At 40.2% G+C, this 21,621-nt stretch overlaps 1 protein-coding gene across 2 annotated transcripts in view; it reads left to right on the forward strand.

Annotated features, from left to right (window-relative positions):
• Positions 1 to 21,621, forward strand: part of LOC126278353 (uncharacterized) — a 138,950-nt gene that overhangs the window by 109,710 nt on the left and 7,619 nt on the right. For both annotated transcript variants that reach the window (XM_049978408.1, XM_049978409.1), the window contains exons 17-18: positions 10,617 to 10,776; positions 11,889 to 11,999. In XM_049978408.1, coding sequence (XP_049834365.1) covers positions 10,617 to 10,776; positions 11,889 to 11,999 — 271 coding nt within the window. The remainder of the gene's footprint in view (positions 1 to 10,616; positions 10,777 to 11,888; positions 12,000 to 21,621) is intronic.

Here is a 21,621-nt window from a genome sequence, read left to right on the forward strand (position 1 = left end):
TAGTTTCAAGTGTTGGCTAGTTTCAAGTGTTGGCTAGTTTCAAGTGTTGGCTAGTTTCAAGTGTTGGCTAGTTTCAAGTGTTGGCTAGTTTCAAGTGTTGGCTAGTTTCAAGTGTTGGCTAGTTTCAAGTGTTGGCTAGTTTCAAGTGTTGGCTAGTTTCAAGTGTTGGCTAGTTTCAAGTGTTGGCTAGTTTCAAGTGTTGGCTAGTTTCAAGTGTTGGCTAGTTTCAAGTGTTGGCTAGTTTAAAGTGTTGGCTAGTTTAAAGTGTTGGCTAGTTTAAAGTGTTGGCTGCATTTCAAGTTCACGTTTTCATCTTCCAGCATGTATGGCATTATGCCTTAATAAAGAACCAAGCATGAGATAATGTAGTACTGGTGCTCCAAGAAAATTTACATCTGAATCTGGACATACGAATGTGCACTTTAAGCCGAATCATGCATTTTAGTATAGTTCACAAAATTCCTGTGCTCTTGGAGTATCCTCTTATGTCTTGTTTCTTTTATGACATAATGTAAGATCTTTTAATGTTTCCTGCGTCATTGTAGCTGCTCAAGTGTGACGCTTTCTGGCAACTGCTGGAACAAATCTGTCTGTAACAGGTGCAGGAAAATATTCCGAATGCTTGTTTGGAAAGCATTACTTTCAAAGTAAATTTCCTTTTACACAAGATGAACTCTGTGCGCGAATGTCCGATGAATTTCTTAAATCACAGAGCGTTTGACTCTCATTCAAAAATCACATCTTTAAGGACGACCATTTAGAATATGTTCAAGCCCAGAAGATCAGACATTTATGTCGTCGTTAAAAATTTTACTGCCAAATTTGTGTGATGTATCTTAAAGTGGAACAATATGTATGAAAGCATAGCTTCTCTTGCAACTTATTAATCTTAGAGACCAATATTATACGTAAAAGCTTTTCTTTTCTTGCAGCAACACTATGTATATTAATTTAAACCATTACCTTTCCCTATTTGTGTGTTCGCGCTACTTAACAGTATGTTGCTACTGGCTGACTACATCACGTGTCCTATGCTCTGAATATCCGCTGTCATCGGCTGGCAAGATCACGTCACATGAGCTACGACTGGCGTACAAAAGCACATCACAATCTCAATCTCAGTCTTTCGGAAAGTAACATGCAGTATTATGTACATGTTGCTGCACATCAGACATCTTTCCAAAACGTGTTTTTTCACCTGAGCTTCATTTTCTAAAGTGCCGGGAAATTATACACCAGTGTATAAAACCACAACCATTGAAAGGATTGATAAGTTATACAGTTTTGAGGAAAAGTATAATGTTACTTAACACGGAAAAGGGGTATTTTCATCGGGGAGAAAGTGTATTTTTAACCCGGAAATCCAGAAAAAATCCGGGAATTTTTTCTCCTCGTCCATGGATACATCCTGCATTCATTTCAACTAACTTTGTAAGGGCACTGATAAAGCTGTCACATGGGTGACACACACACACACACACACACACACACACACACACACACACACACACACACACACACACACACACACACACACACAGTTAATAGTATTGCTTTACTGAACTAGTGGACGAAGTGGCTCCAAGGTTGACGTCCAGTGAGCCACACAGATTTATACATTAACTCCACCCATTGTCTGACACTTTTCTAAAGAGAAATGTATGTTGGATTTCACCACATCTCTGTCAGCAGTGCGGCAAAATCGAATTTACTATGGAGATAAAAAAGAATGGGGTATTTGCAGGTCCTCAGTGTGGAAGTTTACTGAAAGCCTGATGGTAAACTTGGCCACAGAATATACAGGAAATTCACCAGCACAGACTGGTAGTTACATGCCTCCTCCCACCATCACCCTATGCAGGAGAAATCCTCCCTGCACACTTTAACCAAGAGGTCCCCCAAGATTAGCAGTGAACAATGTTTGAAACTGGAATGACAAAACTTTGGGTCCATCTGTGGTGCCAGTGGTTATGAGATGAAGATGATAAATAAAACTAGGGTAACAAAGGCTGAAGGCAATAGGGAAGAGCAGAAGGAAACCAAAACACCATCACATTGTGGACAAAATTCTCTGCCGAGCAGATATCGAGCCAATTTTCTGAAGCAGCAACAAAATAAAACATGTTCTTCGATCAACAAAAGCTGCAGTTGACATGCTACGTATTACTGGAGTTTATGAAATCAACTGCAAGTGTGGATTAGTGCAGTTAGGTGAATCAGGGCGACCGATCAGTACACAGATATCTGAATGTGAAAGATATACCCGTCCAAGAAAACACATCAAGTTGGCAGTGGCAGAACACCAGGATCAGTAAGGCAAACAGCTATAACTCAGAGAAGTTTGCATACTGGTAAATCAGCCACTTATCTAGAGGAGGATGATTGGAGAGGCAACAGGAATAGCCAAGGGATGCGCCAATGTGAATAGAGAAGATGGTTACAGGCTTCCAGTGTCCTGGCTGCCAGCAGTAACAGCACTATGGAATAACATGTCTCGCCAAGTCACACGCACAGGGGAGGCCACAGTGGCCTTAAGTACACAGGACATATGCATCTATCAGATGGCACTAGGCAGAAAGCAAACAGCAATATGCCACGTATGCCGGCAATTTCTCATTTGCTCCTTTCCGCCAGTGGCAAGAAATAAAGCCGATATCAATAAAGGGCCCCCCCCATCCCCCCGGCTCCTTTCCTCATCCGCAATAACTATCAGGTTAAGATAACAGCATCTTCCACAAGTTTTTCCTTGTTCAGCAGTCAGTAGAAATGCCCGGAGGAAGGCCATTTGCAGCAGAGGCTGAAATGTTAGAGAATTGTACTTATAAACAATGTGATCACATATTCTGAAGAATTTCACTGAAAGTTAGCTATTTTTACTCTCAAAAGTTACATAAAATTTCCTGACGATTGGTTGTTGGAAAATGTCTTTGTTGACTCAGAGGTTGGTGTGTGATTTTTATGATCTGCAAAGGGCACTTACATATGAGTGGGAGTGGGTCCTACTTGCATGATGAGCACTGAAGTTACAGGTGGCACCTTCTGAGACTGGGGATACCTACTTTAAGGCACAGGCCGTTGTGTGCAGCAGCAATTATTTTAAAGCTTCCTAATTGTTAATGCATATCACTATGCCACAACAAATTCTCCTAATGCCTCTCAATCTAGCCCATATATGGTTTTAATTTCACACATTACGAAGCAGCCTGTAGGTGCCTTAAAATTGGAAATAAATAAGACTTGAATTCTGTTATTGCTACTCCATCTATGAAGCTTGATGTAATGTTATCTGCTTGGTGACCTAAGAGTTTCCTCTTTGATTCCAAGTGTTATGCTGTGGTATCTATAGCTGTTTCAACAACCATGAGATAAAGCAAAACTGTCGAGAAACAAATGATCAGCTTCTTAAAATTGCAGTATAGTGGTTTGAGGTTGATGTGTGGCTACAGACAAGCTATGATGCTTTGAAAATTTTATATAAACAGCAGAATCCATTGAAAGTTCATCAGAAATGAGATGCATTGTGATAGGTGCCACTGTAATATACAATGGAGTAGGTCTTGAAGTGTCATTTTGTTTTAATGTTGGAATTCCGTAATGAGCTGTACTCATCTTTGCTACTACTGTAGGATTGTGTGTCCTTTAATTTTCCAAAAGGAAATCATCCCCTCTGTGTAATATGTTTTCACAAAACCAGAGTAAAAGATAACAGGCCATTCAGTAATGAATCAGTGGACTGTTATTTCTATAACATATCAAAATTATTTCTTTACATGAGTAACAAATGTGATGCATGAAGAGAAATTTTTATATGAATTAATGCTGGATGATATCTTAGAATCTTGGAAATATGCTGTACACTGAAAGTTCCTACATGAGGACAGGAAATATGTTTTTGCCGTAGCTGAAAGAGCCACCCAGGTTTTCAGTTGAAGTGATATGGAGTAACCATTAGGATGCTTAGATGGGTATTTGAAACCTGCTGCTTGCAAATGGAACTCAGTACATTAATCAAGTTAAAGAGGTCTTCTGTGTTTGCTTGTGTGGTGTTCTTATTCTCCTATATCTGGTGACCTGCCATCACTCCATATCTCCTACCCTCACTTTCTCCTTTACTTTATCATCAGTCTATATTACCTGGCAGCTGACAGTCTACTCCACTAGTGGTTGCTGCACGTCCTCATCTCATAAGAATGTCAACCCTTCAAGGCCTTTTTTAAGGAATTGGAAGCATAATAATAGCAGGAAGCGATCAGGATTGTAGGGTGGGTGCTCAAGTGTCTCCTACTTGACTTGGTGTAACTACTACTAATTCCCCAGATCAATTGGCATCTGTGTACTGGTGTTTGTCCTTCGGCAGCCAAGAAAAGAATAACAGCACATTGGTCCTGTTTGGATGCGTTTGGTAATAACATTGCCATAGTTGAAGTTTTTGCATTTACCACACATGCATGGGAAAGCCACGAATGCCACAGTAATCCTTGCTAACATATCAGTGCTTATATACTCACATTGGAGGCCCACTGAGTTAATGTGTGCTTTTTGATCAGCCGCTATGGACCAAAAGTCCTAAAATTTTAAAGCGAAGGTAAGAACTCGTTAAGTAGTAAAGACATTTAACCACATAAACAACAAGGCAGAAAACTTCACTAGCTATAAGATGAACCTTTTTTCAGGTTGTGTGTGTGTGTGTGTGTGTGTGTGTGTGTGTGTGTGTGTGTGTGTGTGTGTGTGTGTACACAACACACAAAACAGGAGCGTGTGGAGATTGGAAAAGGATTAGTAGTGCTTTATTTATATGTTTGTTGATGACTTGCTGCTTCTATCATTTGATTAATTTTACCTTGATGCTAGAAATTTTTGTACATCTCCCAAGGACACACTATTACTGTAACAACAGCCTCGTACAGTTTCCAATAGCTACACAACCTGACATCCTTATAGTTGTTACTGTAAGGCCAGTTGAAGCTAGTGTTTTGCCATTGTTTTATACTGTTCTGTAACATAAGTGACATTGTGAGTTCTAAAATTCCTAGTTCCGAAGTTCTTGTAAGTCCTAAAGTTTCCTGTTTTAAGCAAGTGTGTCAGTTACAGTTAGTTTGATCAACATCACGTTAACGTGTGTACAGTGCTTCGTGTGTTATGTGGCTCTGTTTACCAGAACTTTGTACCAAATTGGAAAAATTTACAGTAAGACAACAAATTAAGGAACCGACTTTAAATGAATATTTCCATTGGTCATGGTGAAACTCCCATGAGAACAATGTTATTCCTGTACACTTTTAAGGGATAAACATGAAACATTCTGCAAATTAAAATCTAATTTCTACACAATTCCTAATGTGTCCAAGAGAACTCATAATTAAATTTTCCGCAAGAGTTTCAAAGTTCTTTCAGTTTCACACAGGTCATAGTTTGTGCCGTGTGATACAGTAAACAGTAACCGTTCTAATCAAATGATATGTACCTAGATCGCAGTCAGTAATTTGACATCCTTTGTAGTGAAACCAGCAAGTGTGTTGAATAACTCTGACATCAATGTTGACCTTGTCACAGGCAGTTCACGAAGGGTGAAAAGTGCGGTAGTTTGTTTTTTTATCGAAGGGTGGAAATTATCAATTTTACTTTTGTCAGTTTATGGTCCCTGAACATAGAAAACTTACAGTGCAGCAGAAGATGATGGTCTTCCATAATATTAATGACACTCTTAACATAAAACAGCACTTTCAGTGCTGATGAAACTGCCATCTTGTATGCTTTACTTCCTGCAAAGTGAGTAAAATGCCACAGATGTAATAACAAGTAAAGAAATGGTGATGGCACTATTGTGTGTAAGTAGGGAAGGAAATGAAAACATTGCCCCCACCAAGAAGAAGAATGGAGTAGGATCCATTATAGTTCCGAAAATGTGACATTCTAGCACTGTTTTTGATTGTGATGATGATTTCTTGACTTGCACAGTCAAGATTCATGCAAGTGAAATGCGTGAAATGCTTTGATGATAAAGATGAAAAGGAAGAAGAGGCGGTGGCCGCTGTTGCTTCAAGTTTTGCTGCTATTGTGCGAGGAATTTGTGTGTTGTTGTTGTTGTTGTGGTCTTCAGTCCTGAAATTGGTTTGATGCAGCTCTCCATGCTAATCTATCCTGTGCAAGCTTCATCATCTCCCAGTACCTACTGCAACCTACATCCTTCTGAATCTGCTTAGTGTATTCATCTCTTGGTCTCCCTCTACGATTTTTACCCTTCACACTGCACTCCAATGCTAAATTTGTGATCCCTTGATGCTTCAGAACATGTCCTACCAACCGGTCCCTTCTTCTTGTCAAGTTGTGCCACAAACTCCTCTTCTCCCCAATTCTATTCAGTACCTCCTCATTAGTTATGTGATCTACCCATCTAATCTTCAGCATTCTTCTGTAGCACCACATTTCGAAAGCTTCTATTCTCTTCTTGTCCAAACTATTTATCGTCCATGTTTCACTTCCATACATGGCTACACTCCATACAAATACTTTCAGAAAAGACTTCCTGACACTTAAATCTATACTCAATGTTAACAAATTTCTCTTCTTCAGAAACACTTTCCTTGTCATTGCCAGCCTACATTTTATATCCTCTCTACTTCGACCATCACCAGTTATTTTGCTCCCCAAATAGCAAAACTCCTTTACTACTTTAAGTATCTCATTTGCTAATCTAATTCCCTCAGCATCACCCGACTTAATTCTACTACATTCCATTATCCTCATTTTGCTTTTGTTGATGTTCATCTTATATACTCCTCTCAAGACACTGTCCATTCCGTTCAACTGCTATTCCAAGTTCCTTGCTGTCTCTGACAGAATTACAATGTCATCGGCGAACCTCAAAGATTTTATTTCTTCTCCATGGATTTTAATACCTACTCCGAATTTTTCTTTTTGTTTCCTTTACTGCTTGCTCAATATACAGATTGAATAACATCGGGGAGAGGCTACAACACTGTCTCACTCCCTTCTCAACCACTGCTTCCTTTTCATGTCCCTCGGCTCTTATAACTGCCATCTGGTTTCTGTACAAATTGTAAATAGCCTTTCGCTCCCTGTATTTTACCCCTGCCATCTTCAGAATTTGAAAGAGAGTATTCCAATTTACATTGTCAAAAGCTTTCTCTAAGTCTACAAATGCTAAAACCATAGGTTTGCCTTTCCTTAATCTTTCTTCTAAGATGAGTCGTAAGGTCAGTATAGCCTCACGTGTTCCAACATTTCTATGGAAGCTGAATCCAAACTGATCTTCCCCGAGGTCAGCTTCTATTAGTTTTTCCATTCATCTGTAAAGAATTCGTGTTAGTATTTTGCAGCTATGGCTTATTAAACTGATAGTTCGGTAATTTTCACATCTGTCAGCACCTGATTTCTTTGGGATTGGAATTATTATATTCTTCTTGAAGTCTGAGGATATTTTGCCTGTTTCATACTTCTTGCGCACCAGATGGTAGAGTTCTGTCAGGACTGGCTCCCCCAAGGCCGTCAGTAATTCCAATGGAATGTTGTCTATTCCGGGGGCCTTGTTTCGACTCAGGTCTTTCAGTGCTCTGTCAAACTCTTCACGCAGTATCGTATCTCCCATTTCATCTTCATCTACATCCTCTTCCATTTCCATAATATTGTCCTCAAGTACATCACCCTTGTATAGACCCTCTATATACTCCTTACACCTTTCTGCTTTCCCTTCGTTGCTTAGAACTGGGTTTCCATTTGAGCTCTTGATGTTCATACAAGTGGTTCTCTTATCTCCAAAGGTCTCTTTAATTTTCCTGTAGGCATTATCTATCTTACCCCTAGTGAGATATGCCTCTACATCCCTACATTTGTCATCGAGCCATGCCTGCTTAGCCATTTTGCACTTCCTGTCGATCTCATTTTTGAGACGTTTGTATACCTTTTAGCCTGCTTCATTTATTACATTTTTATATTTTCTCCTTTCATCAATTAAATTCAATATTTCTTCTGTTACCAAAGGATTTCTACTAGCCCTCATCTTTTTACCTACTTGATCCTCTGCTGCCTTCACTACTTCATCCCTCAAAGCTACCCATTCTTCTTCTGTTGTATTTATTTCCCCCATTCCTCACAATTGTTCCCTTATGCTCTCCCTGAAACCCTGTACAACCTCTGGTTCTTTCAGTTTATCCAGGTCCCATCTCCTTTAATTCCCACCTTTTTGCAGTTTCTTCAGTTTTAATCTACAGGTGATAATCAATAGATTGTGGTCAGAGTCCACATCTGCCCCTGGAAATGTCTTACAATTTAAAACCTGGTTCCTAAATCTCTGTCTTACCATTATATAATCTATCTGATACCTTTTAGTATCTCCAGGGTTCTTCGATGTATACAACCTTCTTTCATGATTGTTAAATCAAGTGTTAGCTATGACTAAGTTGTGCTCTGTGCAAAATTCTACCAGGTGGCTTTCTCTTACATTTCTTAGCCCCAATCCATATCCACCTACTACATTTCCTTCTCTCCCTTTTCCTACACTCGAATTCCAGTCACCCATGACTATTAAATTTTCATCTCCCTTCACTATCTGAATAATTTCTTTTATTTCATCATACATTTCTTCAATTTCTTCGTCATCTGCAGAGCTAGTTGGCATATAAACTTGTACTACTGTAGTAGGTGTGGGCTTCGTATCTATCTTGGCCGCAATAATGCGTTCACTATGCTGTTTGTAGTAGCTGACCCGCATTCCTATTTTCCTATTCATTATTAAACCTACTACTGCATTACCCCTATTTGATTTTGTGTTTATAACCCTGTAGTCACCAGACCAAAAGTTTTGTTCCTCGTGCCACCGAACTTCACTAATTCCCACTATATCTAACTTTAACGTATCCATTTCCCTTTTTAAATTTTCTAACCTACCTGCCCGATTAAGGGATCTGACATTTAACGCTCCGATCCGTAGAATGCCAGTTTTCTTTCTCCTGATAACGACATCCTCTTGAGTAGTCCCCGCCCGGAGATCCGAATGGGGGACTATTTTACGTCCTGAACATTTTAGCCAAGAGGACGCCATCATCATTTAATTATACAGTAAAGCTGCATGCCCTCTGGAAAAGCTACGGCCGTAGTTTCCCCTTGCTTTCAGCCGTTCACAGTACCAGCACAGCAAGACCGTTATGGTTATTGTTACAAGGCCAGATTAGTCAGTCATCCAGACTGTTGCCCTTGCAACTACTGAAAAGGCTGCTGCTCCGCTTCAGGAACCACACGTTTGTCTGGCCTCTCAAAAGATACCCCTCCGTTGTGGTTGTACTTACGGTACGGCTGTCTGTATCGCTGAGGCACGCAAGCCTCCCCACCAACGGCAAGGTCCATGGTTCATGGGGGACTGTCAGAAATTTCTTTGCTCTTTTAACACAGATGAATCTGTTCTAACTTGTATCAATCAACTGCAGGAAGGACAAAACAAACGAGTCTTAAAAAGAATAAATAGAGGATGGATTCTGTGAAAAGTGAAATAATTGCAGAGTTGCATCTTTTAAATTTTTACCACAGGATATGGCAATTTCATAATTAATAGTGCTCATACCACCTAAAGATACTTGAATTATGATTTTAGGTTACTCCTTTCACATACTTTGGCAAAACCCCTTTTAAGGAAATAATATTTAAGTCCCTAGAGATTCATTAAGAAGGGATTTTACTGTGCATCTTCTGTTACTTACATATAGTTGTTGAATAAAATGGTAATGGAAGTTCTGAATAGTGTACATAAGAGCACTCTCATCAGTAAACTACAATGACTTTTAAATTTCGGAGGAATCATTGTGCTAAATCTTATAGCTAATTAAAATGTTAAAAATGGACTGTGAAAAAGCTGTGGATCAGAGAAGAAAATTTTGCAATGTTAGTTTTACAATTTGTTAGAACATAATTTGTGATAAAAGGTAGTTTTTGTTTGTTACTGACAAGACAGACACATATCACATGTTTGTCCCTTTTCTGCCACACCCAATTTTCTCATTTAGAGGTGGCTCTAAACAGTGGGTGCTCTTTAATATTTCTTTTTTTTATTATTGACTCTTCAGCAAATGTGTGTTATATTTTTAAACTCCTTCCTTTTACTGTTCTGAATCTGCCGACTTACACATTCTTTGCTGTGTAAGTGTCTTTGTCAGGCAGGCAGAGATCGAAGACAGGTTGAGGCTTTCCTTGCCACTTTATGATCCCTGGGAGACTCCTCATCTGGTCTGACAGAGATTCCAGTACAACCCATACACTTCTCCATAAATTCTTTCTCAGCTCTGGCATCAGCGTTGCCTTCAGTGGTTCAGTCTTACCACTCCTACGTATTTTCATCATCTGCATATGTAATCCGTGGATGTCAAGAATTCCGGATGAATTACCCCTAGATCGAGAAACTGCTGACGTTGCTGTTTAGTCCCTTAAACCCCAATCAACCAAATTAGAGGAAGGCATGCTTGTTAGCTTTCATTGCTGCCATTTCATTGACTTCACATGTCACAAAATTGGAGGTAGAGCAATTTTAGAATGTCACGCGTTTTGTTAACATATTGTTTCTTTTATTTGCACACATTTGACACTTGCCTTTTTTTTTCTCTTTGCAGAATCCGCAGGCAGACCTTCAGGCCCAGGATAGGTGCCACAGGATTGGGCAGAAAAAACCAGTTAATGTTTACCGTCTTGTAACCAAAGGTACTATAGATGAAGTAATAATGAAGACAGCTGTGGCCAAGAGGAAACTTGAGAAAGTAGTTATCCTGGAAGGTGTGTACTATAATTAGTGGTAAACGTATGTTGAAGCTGGTCTATGTAGTGAACTGTAATGTTCTTATAATAATTTCCAAACTACACATTATTAAACGTACTAATCGCATACTGCAGGAAAATATTTGGTGTGTTGGCTGATGGGGGTAGCAGAACCAACAAAAGTTCCAAGATAGTGTAGGACTTTGGAATGATATTCCCTTGTTTTGGGTCTGCAACAATGTTAGTCCAGTGCAAAATATAGTGTACAGTAACATTGTCGTCGCCAATTTGTGTTGTGTTTTTGTTGTAGTAAGTTTTACTTCATGTGGCATTCTTGTGTTACGTGTCCTTTCTGTGCAAAAGCTGAAAATGTGCTAAAACCTGTGTTGGCTGCTAACAGACTCCAGCTAAAATCACAGGAAGAGAATGCTGTCAGTGCAGGTAAAGTACCTTGTGATTTTTTTTATTGATTCATCTAAGCCCCATCAGTCAGTGTGCCAAATGTTTTCAAGGAGTGCACGTATAGTGGTATCTGCGCAGAGTTTTTGCCCAAACTTTATATATGTGCGCACACACACACACACACACACACACACACACACACACACACACACACACACACACACACACACACACACACAGTAAATTTAAAACAGATTAGTTCCAGTATAGTGTTTCAAAGGATCTATGGACTCATTGCAGCTGAATCCATTAACATAACCATGTAGATGCAGTAGATTTTGTATTGTAATCATACTATTTTGTTTTTTTTCCCCCTCTTTATTTCAAAGCACATACTATTTATATTCACATAGTTAGCTTGAAGTAGTGACACAAAATACGCTTTCAGTACTGTGCATGTTTGTTACAGACACCAGCAGTTTGACTCTACCCACTACACATTATTCAATATTCTTGCAAATTGCTTAATCTGAATTTTGTAACAGTATTTACATGCATGCATGTCAGGTTTATCCATATTTTTCATAATTGGAGTTTTGTGGAGTTTTTCTTAATACAGCCATGAGAATGCTGTCCACCCATTGACTTCTCATTTACAATGCTGACATTAGTATTAAACAATAATTATATAGCTGTAATAACAAACTTCTGATTTAATTCTTCTTCAGGCAAATTCAACTTAACTGCAGATGGTGCAAATACAGAGCTTGATAGAGATAAATTGCGACATCTCCTGCAAGAGTCATTGGCGCACTGTGTAATAGATTCAGGAGACAGTGGTAAGAACTCCAAATTATATTCACTTTTAGAAATTTTCAGATTGAAGAAACTGCTTATTATTATAAAGGAGACAAAGCTGTGTTTGACTTGAAGGTTGGCTTTAACATTGTTGTGCTTTATGAGTTGTGATTCTGTTGTAGGTAGTGTTCCTATGTCTTCCGCTGAACTTTGAACTGCATTGCCCAGCCTTTCTAGGCAATCTATATTTTAATATTGACTCATAAACAGAATGCAGCTTGGTCTTTTCCACATTGACAGATCATTACAAAAAACAGGGGAAAAAATGCCAGTGAATGGCTGAAGATTGAACTCCTGGGTTTGTGTGCTTATTGCCAGACACTCACTGGGTCACACCTTATTTATTGTTATAAATTTATTTTCAGGAGCTGTCTCATTAAAATAATTGTATGAAGCAGGCTGAAAGTTGTGGTGTTTGTTAAAACCTCTCATATTCAACACATATCATAAAATAGTCTCCTCCTGTGGGGGTTTCTTCCCCATATATTAAGGCTAATCTCAGGAACTAGTGTAGGGATTTTGATATGACTTATAACAATAGATAGACTGATCCAAGTAGAAGATTTGTGGTGTATAATTTATTGCCATTACACCACACAAATTATCTGATACATAGTTCTCGAGACTCGTTAGTGTGACACAAAGCATTCTGTCTCATTTGATCATTCTGCCTGATCTTACACGATTTTGTCATTTTTTCTCCATGGAGCCTCTATCTTCAGTCCACTTTGTCCCTAGTTTCTTTGGGACTTCATTTTCTGATCTAACATTCCATTAGTACAACTTGTCTCTATATATGCCTTTGACTTCAGTTTCTGTTGAATCTATTTGTGCTTATCTAGGTCAAGTTTGACTTTGGTACGGTATTGTTGATCAGACCTCTTGTATGTATGTCAGAATTCATTGGCGAGTGCCTGTAGAACTTTTAACATTCTTTTTCTGATGTCTGATGCTGGGTTTAACATCTTCTCTGTGGTTTTCATAGTGTGTAATCTGCATCCCTCTTCTGTCAGCTTTTGGCTGAGAATTTTCCTCATGATTTTGCATTCTTCCTTCAGTATGCTTTCGCTGTCACTTTTCATTGAGTACTAGTGTCTCACTTGCATACAGTATTTCAGGTTTGGTTACTGTGTTGTAGCATCTGATCTTTGTTTGAATGCGCATGTAGTAATTATTATATATGACTTGTGCTGTGCCAGAAGATTTTAATTTTTTGTAGTCGAGACTTCTGTGAGATATTTTCTCCTCCTGTAAGTTCGAGGATTACATCTAGATATTTAAGATGTGTTTATCTTGCTGTATTTTGTGTCAAAGCCTGTTTAATTTTGAGCAGAATAATTTAGACTTATGGAAAGAGATTGTGGGCCAACTTTTTCTGCACATTTTTCATTTTAATACAGCTGAAAACTGTCAGAACTAAACTTCAAAGTCACACACACACACACACACACACACACACACACACACACACACACACACACATACGCATACGCATACACATACACACACTGAGATTATGTATATATATAATCATATAATCTGCTCTCATAGACCAAAACCTTTCGCCTATTATCTGCAACCCACCCTCTTGTATAGAAGATATCAATTATTTCCTTCACTGACTCTCCACAGTTACTGTTTCTGTACCACATGGTGTCCTGCTTGTCATTATTGATGCCACCTTCCTTCACACTAACATCCCTAATGTCCATGGTCTTGCTGCTACTGAGCACTAGCTTTCTCAATGCTTGGCGGATTCCAAAGCTGCAACCTCCTTTCTGGTCACCATGACAAATGACATCCTCATCTACAATTATGTCTCCTTTGAAGACATCACCTACAAACAAGTCTGGGGTACGGCCATGGTAGAGTGTATACGCCCCAGGAAATCTGGGAAAAAACCAGGAATTTTATACAGGAGAAAGTGGAGAAAAATCCGGGAAATTTGTCATTGAAAAATCTGGGAATTTTTCATTGAAAAATCTGGGAATTTTTCATTGAAAAATCTGGGAATTTTTCATTGTTTTAGTTTTCAGTTAAATTTTTGTAATTTTGACTGGTAAAAACTAATGCTCTAACAAAGACTATTGTTGTATCCCAGTACTGCAGAATAATACTTCAGCAATAAAACATAAATGAGAAAAAATAAACAAAATGAAACTTCAGTTGCAAAAAAATACAACAACAAAACACCGTGCACACACTATTCCAACAGCAAAATGTGTCAAAAGCTTTAGGACAAGGACTATGCAATACTTTGTAACACCAAACTGCTTCCGATGAGCATGATGTCACAACTGTTTACATTAGGTTTGTTTGAGCAGTTGCCAGTGGGCTCATATGCATGCGCAGTTCAGTTGCATACGAGCAGTAACTTCTCCCACTTATGGCTACTTGAAGCCAGATACTAACCGGAAAATTTTTCTGGTGCGCCCAAGCTGCCAGATACGTGCAGAGCAGTCTGACCTGTAGTGAATGGGTGGGTAGGGTTAGTCTTCATGCGACCTACATTTACATTTAGTGATTTTGCTGTTTCCTCTTCATTTCCGCTCCCTCATCAAATGAAAACAAAACGGATTTATGTGACCAGGAGCTATCTAGAGAATTAAAATACCTCACATAATTACGGAAGGCTGAAATTTATTATTAGTTTCAGTTTTCTGATTTGTATTTTACTTTCACATTTTTGGCAGTCGAGCATTAATCGCCTTACAGAACAATGAAGTTATTTTGTCTGTTTGCTAAAGAAATTTGGCTTTTATTAATATTTTCGACTGAGGCAGTCAATTTATTTGAAACGAAGGGTTTCATTCCACAGTGTAGGTTAGTTCCAACTGTTCGCTGAATTTCTTATGCACATTTTCATCTTCTGGCATGTATGACATTATTATGGCATAATAAAGTACCAAACGTGAGATAGTACAGTACTTGTACTCCAGGAAAATGTACATCCTGAAAACCTTCATGTCTAGTTTAGGCCTACTTCATCGGGACATACGAATGTGCACTTCAAACTGAATTATGCCTTTTAGTAGCTGTGCATGTGCAGTAACGTCTGGTTGTTTTTTTTATGATTATTATTATTATTTTTATTTTTTATTTACTTGTTTTTTTTTTTTTTTTTTTTTTTTTTAATTTTTTTTACCCCCTGGCAACTGTTGAAACGAACCTATTTCTAACAGGTCTCAGAGGTTACTTTCACAGAAAATTTCCTTTCACGCAAGATGAATTGTGTTACATGTCCGATGAATTTCTTAAATCACAGAGCGTTTGACTCTCATTTAAAACTTAACACTTAGAGGACCAGCCATTTAGCTGAAATTTTGAGCCCAGAAGACCACACATATATGTCATTTTAAATTTTACTGCCATATTTGTATGATATACGAGGGTTGAATGAAAAGTAATGCCTCCACCTTCGTTAATTGGGTTTGGATGGGAATATTTTAATACATCAAATGCTGAAATAATCCTTGGAATGTGATCTTTAGTTACCAGTATTCACTTTTCCACATCATCACCAGCAAATTGGATACAGTTCTGCCAACGATGAACAAGTTTTCTGAAGCCATAAGGGAAGAAGTCGACCCACTGTTTCCGCAACCACAGTTCTCTCAATATCTTCATCAGAAGCATAATGTCTCTGCAGATCACCTTTCATTATCAGGAACAGATGGAAATCAGACAATGCTAAATCTGGACTGTATGGAGGATGCTGTACGTTGGTGAGACTCAGTCTCTGAAGTTCTGCTGTGGTGGCATGTGAAGTGTGTAGTTTGGCATTGTCATGCTGCAGGAAATCATTTCCCTTTTCCTTTCAGGCCCTTGTTAGCCGTAGTTTCAGATTTCACAGAGTTGTGATGTAACACTCTGAATTTATTGTTGTTCCATGATCAAGGAAATCAACATGGATAACACCATCTGCATCCCGAAATACTGTGGCCATGATTTTTTGCATCCGAGGGCTTTGTGTCGATATTCCATAGACTGACACTTTGTCTCCGGGACATGATGGTGTACCCACATTTCGTCTACTGTCGCAATTGAAAGGAGAAAGGCTTCACATTCGTTCTTGTAATGCGGGACTAGGTCCTGGCAAATTTAAAGTTTGTGCGCTTTCATTTCAGGAGTCTGCATCCAGGATACCCACTGTGCACAGATCTTCTGATAGTCAAGCAAAGCAATAATGTGACCCACATGTTCTTGTGAAATGCATATTGAGCTTCCAATTTCAGTTTATACGAGGATCGTCTTAAAACAATCTGTCAACATCTTGCTTGTGAAATTCAGTGGTTGCTGTCACAGGATGTCCAACTCTTTGTTTGTCACGCAGGTCAGATGTTCCTGCCCCAGCATCTTTAAACTTACTCACCCAAAGATGCACAGTACTCACGTCAACACAATCACCATAAACTGCTCTCATTCTCTGATGAATCTTCTTTGGGATAACACATTCTGCTGCCAAGAATTTAGTGACTGCATATTGCTTAAATCACATTGACCTACAGTCTGCGCAGGGTTCCATACTTTACACTGTAACAACACAACCGTTCAGTGCTAAAGCTTCCCGCCTACTGGAGCTGTAGAGAAGAGGCTACGGAACAAGCCAGTACCTGCCGCATACTGATGCTGCAAACTGTTGAAGATATACAAAGGTGGAGGCATTACTTTTCAGTCAACCCTCATATCTTAAAATGCAACACACACATTTTACATGTGAAAACTTAGCTTCTTTTGTATCTTATTAATCTTGGACATCCATATTATACATGAAAGCTTAGCTTTTCTTGTAGCTACACTATGTATATTAATTTAAACCATCAAACAATGGAAAATCCAGGATGGAATGTAACAATACAAGAGAAGGAAAGTTGCTACTCACCATATACCGGAGATGCTGAGTCGCGATAGGCACAATAAAAAGATTCACACACTCATAGCTTTCGGCCATTAAGGCCCTTGTCAGCGGTAGATACACACACGCACACATACTTTTGGAGGTGGTGGGAGACTGGAAAGATAAGGCACGGGAGATTTATTTTTGTACAAGGATGGGAGGATAATTACAGTCAGTGAAGGCTTCAGCAAGACCCTCAGTGTAATTCGAGGAGGACTGCTCATCACTGCAGATGCAACGACCACGGGTGGCTAGGCTGTACGGAAGGGATGTCTTGATATGGAATGTTGAAGTGGAGGTATTGCTGGCGGTTAGTAGGTTTGATATGGACGGAGATACTGATGTAGCCATCTCTGAGGTGGAGGCCAACATCTAGAAAGGTGGCTTGTTGGGTTGAGTAGGACCAGATGAAGCAAATGGGAGAGAAGTTGTTGAGGTTCTGGAGGAATGTGGATAAGGTGTCCTCACCTTCAATCCGGATAGCAAAGATGTCATCAATGAGTCTGAACCAGGTGAGGGGTTTAGGATTCTGGGTTTTTAGGAAGGTTTCCTCTAAATGGCCCATGAATAGGTTAGCATAGGATGGTGCCATGCGGGTGCCCATAGCCATACCGTGGATTTGTTTGTAGGTAATGCCTTCAAAGGAGAAGTAACTGTGGGTGAGGATATAGTTGGTCATGGAGGCTAGGAAGGGGGTTGTTGGTTTGGAATCCATAGGGCATCTGGGAAGGTAGTTTTCGATAGCAGTGAGGCCATGGGCATTAGGAATGTTGGTGTACAGGTAGGTGGCATCAATAGTGACGAGCAGGGCACCGTGTGGTAAAGGGAAAGGAACTGTGGAGAGTCGGTTGAGGAAATGGTTGGTATCTTTTATATAGGAGGATAGGTTCCAGGTAATAGGTTGAAGGTGTTAGTTTACAATAACAGAGATTCTCTCAGTGGGGGCACAGTAACCGGCCATAATGGGGTGTCCTGTGTGGTTGGGTTTAAGGACTTTAGGAAGCATGTAGAAGGTGGGAGTGTGGGGAGTGGTAAGGGTAAGTAGAGAGATGGACTCTGGGGAGAGTTTCTGGGATGGGCCTAAGGATTTGAGCAGTGACTGCAGATCCTGCTGGATTGGGATCACTGTGGCATGATTTGTAGGTGGAAGTATCTGACAGCTGACAGTCCTTCTGCCACATAATCCTTGCGGTTCAAAACAACGGTGGTGTGGCCTTTGTCTGCAGGTATAATTATAAGAACGGGATCAGTTTTTAGATGGTGGACTGCGGTTCTTTCTGCGGTTGTAAGGGTAGTATGCATGTTGAGGGATTTGTAGAGTGATGGTGAGGCAAGGTTCAAGGATAAGAAATTCTGGAAAGTGAATAGGGGGTGGTTTGGAGGCAGTGGGGATGGATCACGGTTGGGTGGAGGAGTGAACTGAGTTAGGCAAGGTTCAATATTGGTCTTTGGTTGAGTCTGATTGGTCGGTTTGGTGGCGAAAAAGTGTTTCCACTGTAGGGACCGGGAGAAGGAGAGAAGGTCTTTAAGTAGTCCTGCATGGTTGAATTTGGGAGTGGGGCAAAAGGTGAGGCCTTTGGAAAGGACTGATACTTCTGTGAGGTTCATGACTGTGTTGCAGGTCTGATTAGGTTTTGAGTTCTGTGTGGTGGTGGGAGGGAGTTCTGGAGGGTAGAGTAAGTGTAGTAGGTCTGCGAGACAGGGTTTGTCAGCTGTGGGGGGCATTGGGGAGATTCTGGAGGTTGTTGTAGAAGTGATGGACAATGGTACTCCGGGGCGGGAGTAGGAACTGAGCAGGTTGGAGAGCTTTTTGAGGTGGCATTGTGCATGTTGTTCAAGTTCCTGCAGGGCAAGAGTTTCAATGTGTGTTATGGGTTCCTGGAATTTGGGATTCTGGGATTCAGTCTTTTAATTTCTTTTTCTTATTATTTCTCTCCTTTCCACTCCCTCCCCCCTCTGCACCTTCTCTGCTGCCCTCTGTCTAAACTGCAACACTACACTGTCCGCCACTCCCACCATACTATCCCTCCTCCTCACCCCAGCCTCCTCCTCACCCCAGCCTCCTCCTCACCCCAGCCTCCTCCTTACCCCCACCCAGCCGCCACTCCCATCATGCACTGGTGCTGCTGCTTGCCATTTAAGCAATCAGCTTTTTCTATTTTTGTGTTTGAGCTTCTTTACTGTGACATTGCTATTGGCTGACTACATCACGTGTCCTGTGCTGTGAATATCTGCTGTCATCGGCTGGCGAGATCACGTGACATGAACTATGATTGGCTTACGAAAGGGCATCGCAATCTTGAGCTCAGTGCTTCAGAAACTAACATGCTATGTTTGGTGGTTGTGGTGGAATTTGGATTTATACTTTCATAATACCAAAATATGCAGCATATTGTAATACCAAAACGAGCAGTGTGAATTTTGCTGCACATCAAAGAGATTTCCAAATTTATTTATTTATTTTTTGTGTGAAGTGCTGGGAAATTTTACACTGGTGTGTAAAACATTAGCCATTCAAAGGAATGGTAACTTTTATAGTTCTGTGGGAAAGTATACTGTCACTTAAGAGGGAAAGAGTGTATTTTAACACGAGAATAAGTGTGTGTTTTTAACTGGGAAATCCGAGAATTTTTTTTCCTTGTCCATGTGTACACCCTGCAATGGGCACCTGCATGACACCATTCCGAGCCAACCTATTAATGGGCAGTCTAGAGGAATCCTTTCTAATCACCCAGAATCCCAAACCCTCATCTGATTCAGATTCATTCATGACATCTTCATGATCTGAACTGAGTGTGAGGACACCCTATCTGTATTGCACCAGAACCTCAACACCGTCTTCCCCATTTGCTTCAACTGTTCCTCCTCAACCCAACAAGCTACCATTCTCAGAGTTGGCCTCCACCTTAATGATGGCTACTTCGTTACCTCGATCCATATCAAACGTGCCAACCACCAGCAATACTATCACTTTGATAGCTGCCACCCATGGCCATCGCATCTGTTGTGATGAGCAGTGCCTCTCAAAGTATACCAAGGGTGTCACTGAGGCCCTCACAGACTGCACTTACCCTCCCAACCTTATACAGCAATAGATTAGATTTTGAGTCCCTTGTCTCTTCAGTTACACCCCACTCCCGAAGTCCCATCGTCTCACCACAGAGGAACATTCCCCTTATGGCTCAGTACCACCCAGGAGTGGAGCAACTGAATCATATTCTGTGCCAGGGTTTCGACTATGTCTTGCTGTGCCCTGAAATGAGGAACATACTGCCCACTATTGTTACCATCCCTCCCACAGTGATATTCTGCCGCCTATTGAACCTACACGATATCTTTGTCGATCCCCACTCAAATATCCTTGTCGATCCCTACTCAACTTCTGGCATAACCCGTAGCGTCACGATTCATATCCCTGTAATAGACATAGATGCAGGGCCTGTCCCATACATTCTCCCACCACTACAGACTCCAGTCTGATCACAAGTATCACCTATCCCACCAGAGACAGGATTACCTGTGAACAGGTCATGTGATCTATAAGTTAAGCTGCAACCACTGTGTGCTACATTCTACATAGTAGTGACAACCAACTAACTGTCTCTCGATATGATTGGTCACTGACAACCTGTGACCAAGGAACAGCTGGACCATCCAGTTGCTGAGCATGCTGCCCAATGGAATGTTCTTAATTTTAATGACTGCTTCACAACCTTTGCCATCTTGATCCATCCTACCAACACCAGCTTTCCTGAATTGCTTTGGTGGGAACTCTCTTTGCAGTATATCCTATGTTCCCGCAACCCTTCTGGCCTCAACCTTCGTTAGTCATTGTCCTTCACCCTCCTATCCTATTCCCCATTCCCACACTGGCACTACACTGCTCTCTATTCCACCAACGCACCAGAGTCATTTTACTTGTCTCCTTTTCCGATTCCCCCATCCCTTCTAAACTCCCGACTGCACCCAGCTGCCCTATCCTTTTTCCACCTCATTTCTTTGTGCTCCCACAAACAACACTTTACTGTCCCCAATCCATACCCTGCTATTCTTTTATAATGTTGTCATTATTCCAACCTGGATTTTGCATTGTTAGAGAATGGACTGCTTCTCAGTCAATTTTGAAGCATTACTAGTACTTGCACTATACGACATTTCTTTTCAGAAATACGGTTTCCTAATCACAACTTGCTTGAGCCACTGGAAATATTTTGATTTTACCACCATTTAATCATAAGCATTTATACATTTTTAGAAGGAATAGTGTATTATACTGAGTTTATCAAAAAGAATGGCCTGATTTTAGAGTGTAATAATTACAGAACATGCAGAGCAGGAAATATGTATTGATTGAATCAACAGAAGACATTTCATGTACTACCATTTACCAAGAGTGAATCGGTGACTAGTCTGGTGTGAGTTTAGTCAGCGTTTTGTGATTGATCATCTTTGCAGAAAAGCATGCATCGTTGCTACCTTCAGTTTGAAAAGAGAGGATATTTATGCAAAGGTAAGAGTCCAGGTCGGACCTACACTTCTGATAAAATGGTGGAAAGAATTCAGTAATGTTTGTGCAGAATCCTCAAAACTCTACTAGGTACACAAATATTCCTCATATGACTAATGAATCCTAGACCAATGTTTGATCTATAAACTATACAGATTACAATTCATGCAAGCTCTTTGGTTTGTTGTTAAAAAGAAAC

This window comes from Schistocerca gregaria, chromosome 6, assembly GCF_023897955.1.
Source record: "Schistocerca gregaria isolate iqSchGreg1 chromosome 6, iqSchGreg1.2, whole genome shotgun sequence".
Taxonomy (NCBI): Eukaryota; Metazoa; Arthropoda; class Insecta; order Orthoptera; family Acrididae; genus Schistocerca; species Schistocerca gregaria.